This window comes from Poecilia reticulata, unplaced genomic scaffold (genome assembly GCF_000633615.1).
Source record: "Poecilia reticulata strain Guanapo unplaced genomic scaffold, Guppy_female_1.0+MT scaffold_241, whole genome shotgun sequence".
NCBI lineage: Eukaryota > Metazoa > Chordata > Actinopteri > Cyprinodontiformes > Poeciliidae > Poecilia > Poecilia reticulata.
In genome coordinates, this window is record NW_007615031.1 from 252,834 (window position 1) to 259,638 (window position 6,805).

At 54.7% G+C, this 6,805-nt stretch overlaps 4 protein-coding genes across 4 annotated transcripts in view; all 4 read left to right on the forward strand.

The window, feature by feature from the left end:
* LOC103460456 (protein asteroid homolog 1-like) overlaps window positions 1-575 on the forward strand; it is a 12,850-nt gene extending 12,275 nt beyond the window's left edge. The window contains exon 2 of the mRNA XM_008402629.2: window positions 402-575. Within this exon, the coding sequence (XP_008400851.1) occupies window positions 402-575 (174 nt within the window). The remainder of the gene's footprint in view (window positions 1-401) is intronic.
* On the forward strand, window positions 518-1,833 carry mocs2 (molybdenum cofactor synthesis 2). The gene is made up of 3 exons (XM_008402612.2): window positions 518-611; window positions 1,489-1,613; window positions 1,685-1,833. The coding sequence occupies exons 1-3, from the start codon at window positions 600-602 to the stop codon at window positions 1,809-1,811; spliced, it is 264 nt and encodes an 87-aa protein (XP_008400834.1). The 5' UTR covers window positions 518-599; the 3' UTR covers window positions 1,812-1,833.
* Window positions 1,833-2,891, forward strand: LOC103460443 (molybdopterin synthase catalytic subunit). Its single transcript, XM_008402611.2, has 4 exons — window positions 1,833-1,966; window positions 2,115-2,271; window positions 2,340-2,463; window positions 2,545-2,891. The coding sequence occupies exons 1-4, from the start codon at window positions 1,855-1,857 to the stop codon at window positions 2,623-2,625; spliced, it is 474 nt and encodes a 157-aa protein (XP_008400833.1). The 5' UTR covers window positions 1,833-1,854; the 3' UTR covers window positions 2,626-2,891.
* A 1,606-nt stretch (window positions 2,892-4,497) lies between these two features.
* Window positions 4,498-6,805, forward strand: part of ugcg (UDP-glucose ceramide glucosyltransferase) — a 7,519-nt gene continuing 5,211 nt past the window's right edge. The window contains exons 1-3 of the mRNA XM_008402613.2: window positions 4,498-4,595; window positions 5,675-5,819; window positions 6,050-6,152. Of these exons, the coding sequence (XP_008400835.1) occupies window positions 4,498-4,595; window positions 5,675-5,819; window positions 6,050-6,152 (346 nt within the window). The remainder of the gene's footprint in view (window positions 4,596-5,674; window positions 5,820-6,049; window positions 6,153-6,805) is intronic.

The window sequence follows — 6,805 nt, forward strand, 5'->3', positions numbered from 1 at the left end:
CTCTGACGGGTTTTAACTAGGACGCTCTGCTCTGACGGGTTTTAACTAGGACGTTCTCTGACGGGTTTTAACTAGGACGTTCTCTGACGGGTTTATCGGTTTATCATCTGATTCTTATCAGATAATTAATTGTATAATATTATATATTTCCTGAATGTTTTATTGACCCTGTTCTTGTTTTTATCTTGTCCAGTAAAACTGGCTGATGGTTTCCAGTAACTATGACCTTAATAAAGTTTTGACTGTTTATTTTCGGTGTGTTTTGACCTTTGACCCCAGCTCTTGGTGTGCCTGTTGGTTTGGCTCCTGGATGAACTGGGAATGTGGTGGGATTTGATTTCCTGGTTTTGTTTCGGTTCAGGAACGTTCCGTGTTCAGATCAAACCGATTTAATCATCCAGCTTTACATCTACACCCGGAGGCCCACAGCCCTGTGCTGCCACCACCGTGCAGCCCAGGAGGCCGACAACAGACTGCAGTCCACCAGGTGGCGACACCTGCTCGGTGTGTTGAGCTTTAGGGAGCAGAAGAAGAAGCGGGAGGCGTGTAAAACAGTAACTGGCCTCGGTCGGTAAGTTCTGTCCGCTGCAGGAGGATTCATGTCTGCGCAGGTGAGTTTGTTGCAGCTGTTTTCATCTCCACCAGACTCCTCTGACTTTCTGTCTGATTCTAGCTGACGTTTAACGGCTTAGACAGTTGAACCCCCCGCAAATATCGGCATGAATGGAAGCGATAAAAGGCTTTTTAGTGCGGACACATCGCGCCGAACTGAAGTCGGACTCCATATTAGTCAGGTCAGATCCTCTGCTCGTGTGTTTGTTTCGGTCAGATGCAGAAATATGTAAATCCTCAGATTTCCTAACGGAGTTCTGGAGCGGAGCGCGGGAATGACCCGCAGGACGAGCACGAGACCTCAGAGTCCGCCGCGTGAGGAGCGAATCGGGTCATAGGTCACATGCTGCATGTGGGGCGGGGCTCTGTGAAGCCCCCTGAACACAGTCGGAACCTCCCGGTCCAAATTCAGTCAGAATTTTAGGGCTTTAATTGTTTTAAGACTCTAGTTGCAGCAGCAACCGGAGGTTCTTCTGGACGCGGTGAAACCGGTTCCAGTGTCCCGGCAGCAGGACGGGGCGACCCGCATGTCCGGAGCCGGAACCGGAACCAGAACCAGAACCAGCAGCATTCAGCTTCTATTCACCACAGATCTGGAACAAACTAACAGAAAACTGGAAAACGGCTGAAACACTGAGCTCCTTTACACCCGGACTAAAATCTGATCAATAATCTGATCAATAATCTGATCAATAATCTGATCAATAATCTGATCAATAATCTGATGCATCGATCAGATTAAGTGTTGCTGAAATAAAGTTGATAAAAACCTTTGCAGATGCTAAAGGTCGTCGCTATGGCAACTGGCTGCTCGGCGCCTGTTTACCAGCTGGTTGGTGGGAAGTTGAGTGGAAGGAAAAACTGTCTCTTCCTCAGGTGACCGTGCTGTACTTCGCTAGGAGTGCCGAGCTGACCGGACTGAGGGAGGAGGAGTTGGTTGCCGTGCCAACGCCAATCAGCAGCGGGGACCTGTGGGCTCTGTTGCTACGGAAACAGCCCAGGTAGGCGGCGATCAGGCGCGGCGGTGCGACGCCGGCGGCGACTCTGACGGCGACTCGTCGTGTCTCTGCAGGCTGGTGGCGCTGCAGGGCCGCGTGGTGCTGGCCGTACGCCAGCAGTACGTCGCCATCGGCAACCAGCAGCTGAGCCTGCAGGACGGCGACGAGGTGGCCGTGGTGCCGCCGCTGAGCGGAGGGTAGAACCGAACCGGAACCGGAACCGGACCCGGACCCGTCGCTGCACATGGCGGAGCCGCCCAGGGACATCTTCAGGCTGAGCCGTGATTGGCTGTCGGTACAGGAAGTGGTGGACTCGGTCAGCAGCAGCCGCTGCGGCGCCGTCTCTGTGTTTATAGGTACGACCTTCATCMTCCTCCTCCTCTTCCTCAGGGCGGGCCTTCAGGTCTGATCAGCCAATCGGATCAGTGCCAGCTGGTCTGGAGCCACACCGCCGCCCCCTGTGGGCGGCCGGCTGTCGGTGCCGCTGACCCGTTTCCTGTGCAGGTGCGACCCGGGAGGACCAGGCGGAGGGCAGGAAGGTGATTGGTCTGCAGTACGAGGCGTACGAGGCCATGGTCCAATCAGAGCTGAGCCGGCTGGCGGCGGCCCTGAGGGCCCGCTGGCCCTCGCTGCTGCACGTCTGCATCCACCACCGCCTGGGGTGAGGCTCCGCCCACCGCGCCGTGATGTCATCGCCGCCGAGCCTCACCCGTTCTCTTCCTGCCTCAGGTGGGTGAAGGTGGGCGAGGCCAGCGTCGTCATGGCGATCTCCTCTCCGCACCGCCGGGACGGCCAGGAGGCCATCCAGCACGCCGTCACCCAGCTGAAGGCCAGCGCCCCCATCTGGAAGAAGGTGGGAACCGGGCCGGAACCGGGCCCAATAGTTACCTGTCATCCTGCCTTCTGATTGGTTCTGGTTGGTTCTGATCCACAGGAGGTCTACGACACCCAGGAGTCGTCCTGGAAGGAGAACTCAGAGTGCAGCTGGTCACAGAGGGGAGGAGCTTCTGACTGACCCCTGACCCCTGACAGAATGACCTGTGACCCCAGAGGAGCACCTGGTGGGCAGGTGTTCTATTCCAACTGTGTAGTTAAAGTAAAAGCGACTCCTGCAGCTCATTCCTGATCTGGGTTTCTGGATAGAGTGGCACTCTGTCCTCATAGAGGATCTTTGATACGCTAAGAGTTCTCACTCCTTCTGGTTTTTGTTGCTGCTCCATATTTGGTCGTGACTTCCTGATGTGTTCAAGTCCCACCAATAAAAACGCAGATTCTCATTTTTTCAGTTTTAGTTTTTAATGAGAAACAGAATCAACCGGACCTGAGCAGAACCCAGAGACTGAACCGGGTCCAAACGGGGTCGGGTCATGACGTTCGGACAGGAAGTTCTGCTGCAGGTCGGGTCATGGGACAGGAAGTGATGTCATCATGGTGACCGTCCCGAAGCTGGAATCTCAGCAGAACCTCGGATCGGAACCAGAACCAGCCGGTTCTGGTGGTAGAACCTCAGCCTGGTTCTGGTTCTGGTCAGAAAAACAGAACCAGGTTCTACTGAGATCCTCTCACTGATTTCAATCTGATCCGGTTGGTTCTGATCTGGTCCATCGGACCTGATGGGGCCCTGTTCTCTGCTCCAGACCAGCTGGTGGTTCTGTTGGGCACAGCTTCCTGGACAGAACCACACAGATCAAAACGGGTCGGACCAGAACCGCGGAAGCGGGTCGGACTCCCTCCAACAGGAAGTCCAGACTCGGCTGGTCCAGAAGGTTCTGGTTCTGAATCAACAGCTGGGCCCACAGGGACCACCCGGTCGTGACCTCTGACCTCTGATCAGAACCAGCACTGGGAACCGGATCACCATGACGACAGACCGACCCCAGGGTCACTTCCTGTTTGGTTTGCTGGATCAGAACCAGAACTCCTGATGAACCAGCCAGCACCGAGGTTCTGCTGCTGGTTCTGGTCCCACTGATCCTCTCTGGGTCGGGAGGTTCTGGCCCGGTTTCAGGTGTTGAAACGTTTGTTTCCGTCTGAGTCATTCAGTCGGACTCACCTGTGGATGGGATGTGTCCATGGTGCGTTCAGGGCCCTCAGGTAACCTTACCTGCTCCGTGATGCGTTCAGGGCCCTCAGGTAAACTCACCTGCTCCATGATGCGTTCAGGGCCGTCAGGTAAACTCACCTGCTCTCCATGGTGCGTTCAGGGCCCTCAGGTAAACTGACCTGCTCCGTGGTGCGTTCAGGGCCTCCAGATGTGTGACTGGGTCAGACAGTGTGAGCTTTAAGCTAATAATGTTGGTAACTGTAAATATAAAACTATTAATTTATTCAGTTATATTTTAGATAATTATTCATACTGATCGATTCTATATTTGTATTATTGATTCAGAATCAATGAGAACTAAAATAAATAAATCAGTAAACTGGTCGGGTCTGACGGCAGATAATCTAAAATAAAATAAAATAAAATAAACCGTTTAAACCCAAACCGACCGGCTGAGGATCAAAAAGACGCTTTTATTATGAAATGCGGCATTTTATTTTGAAAAACGGAAACGCCGTCACCCCCGACGGCTTCCGCCGCCTCAGCCCCAGTTGGTCAGCTGACCGTCGGTCGGTCTGCTGACTGTCAAACAACCGAAACCGACTGTGAGCTGGACTCGGAACCTCCAGGGCTTCCAGAACCGTTTGGACCCGCCTGGTGGAGCTCCGAACCCCGCACTGGTTCCGGTTCCCTGTGCCCGGCAGGAGGCCCGATCTCCGGCCTGAACACACCCGCCTCTCCCCGCCGTCGTTTCCGCCGGGAGGCCGGTCAGCTGGTCGCCGTCCGACCGGAGCCAGAGCGACCCGAGGCGGCCTGCCAGCCCCGCGTCGCCCCCGGAGCAGCATGGCCCCGCTGGATGTGGCCCTGCAGGGCCTCTCGGTGTTCGGCCTGGTTCTGTTCGCGGTTCTGTGGCTCATGCACCTCATGTCCATCATCTATGTGTGAGTAACCGCTGGGCTAGCAGCTAGCAGCTAACAGCTAGCAGCTAGCTGTTAGCAGCTAGCTGCTAGCTGTTAGCAACTAGCTGCGGATCAATTCAGTGTCTGTGCTGGGTGTTCGTTACCGGACCCGGGCCAGAACCGCCCCAGCGGGCTCCCTGGGCTCCAGTCGGGCTTGAGTCGGTTCTGTGAGGAGGTCAGATTGGGCTTTGAATCGGTTCGAGCTTCGGAACCGGCGACGCTCATTTTGAAAAGCTGATGTTTGTTTTGGTTCAGTTTGCGGTAAAGGCTTAGTTACTCATCTGTGACGTCATCATCCTGCGGTTCGGTACCGGCCTCCTCAACGGATTTGACGCTCATTGCGCAAACCTGCAGGGGCGGAGGTTCCGGTTTCGGAGGTTCCGGTGACGGTGGGTTGTCCTCTGGGCCGAACCCGGTGGTTCTGACTGGTTCTGGACGCCGAGCAGCCGGAAGGAGTTTTGTTCCGAGTTCCTACCTGCAGACGGTTGCTGTCATGTGTATCCATGGCAACAAGGTGTAGAGCATCTCCATGGATACATGGAGATGCTGAACAGCTGGTGGTGGGATCGGCAAGTTCTGATTAGCGTTAGCTGGTTCATGTTAGCATTAAGATGCTTTTCCAGGCTAGCATAGCTTCACTGGTAGCTAGGCTAACTCCTGTTAGCACAACTTGAACACGGCAGTAGTGTTTTCCAGCGTCCAATCAGATCGATTAGAACACAAACTCACCGAGAGAAGCCGTTAGCAGCTGTTAGCGGCTGTTAGCGGCTGCTGCTGTTAGCGGCTGTTGCTGTTAGCTGCTGTTAGCGGCTGCTGCTGTTAGCAGCTGTTAGCGGCTGCTGCTGTTAGCGGCTGTTAGCAGCTGTTAGCAGCTGTAGCTGCTGCTGTTAGCGGCTGTAGCTGCGCGTCAGATTTACAGGCGTACCAGAAACACACGAGTACAAAGGTTCCTGCTCAGGAATGTGGAATATTTAGCAAAAAAAAAAAAAAAAAAAGTGTCTGGTGTTAGACTCTGGTGTTAATGTGTGACCTATTGTTGACCCCTGACCTCTGTGTTCCAGGCGTCTCCACCTCCACAGGAAGAGGTCGGAGGTCAAGCAGCCGTTTGCTCAGGTCCTGGGCGTTTCTCTGCTGAAGCCGCTGAAGGGCGTCGACCCCAACCTGATCTCCAACCTGGAGACCTTCTTCACCCTGGACTACCCCAAGGTCAGCGCCTGACCCCTGACCCCCACACTAACCTCACCCACCACCAGGTGGCTGCTGAGGTTCCTCCACACTGAACTAACAGGAAGTTAGCATTTGATGTTTCCTGTTGTCTTGCTGGTTCCTGAACCGGCGTCAGAACCAGCTGGACCTCTTAACGAGGAGCCTTAACGAGCTGGCTCTGGTCCTCAGGTGTGTGTGTGTGTGTGTGTGTGTGTGTGTGTGTGTTTCAGTACGAGATCCTGCTGTGTGTCCAGGACCAGGACGACCCAGCTGTGGACGTCTGCAAGAAGCTGCTGGGAAAGTATCCCAACGTCGACGCCGGACTGTTCATCGGTGAGTCCAGAGGCGCCGCCTGGACGTCCCGCCGCGCTAACACCATATCCCATGATTCATTGCGGGTCCGTGGTATTCCAGTATGGCCGTGACGTTTCGGGGCGTCTGCTGGGAGTGGAAGCTAAACACCAACGTCATTCAGACGGATGAAATGTCATTTATTTAGCTGTAATCTGGACATTCCTGGAGAAATCATGAATAGTCATGTCACGGTTGCTAGGCAACAACATGAGTTACGCTGAGGTGGGCGGAGCCTCACCTGGACCGGCTGCCACTCGATGCTCCTCCTGTCTGCATGTCGATGTGAAAAGGATGAAAACATTTCATGTCTGAACCGTTTCCATCACGTAGCTCATGTATTGAATGAACTGAGTTTCTATCGTCACCAACTGTGTGACATCAGAAACTAGCTAGGAGAAACAGGAGCTAGCTAGCCAGGCAGAACAGACTGGAGGGGAGGCAGGCAGTTCTCTGGCCTCATGGCAGGGGGCGCTCATGATGCAGGCATTGGGCTCCACAGCTGCAGAGGGAGACGCAGCGAGCTAGCCATGGGGCTAGCCATGGGGCTAGCCATGGAGCTAACGAGCCATGGAGCTAGCCATGTAGCGAGCTAGCCATGGAGCTAGCCATGGGGCTAACTAGCCATGGAGCTA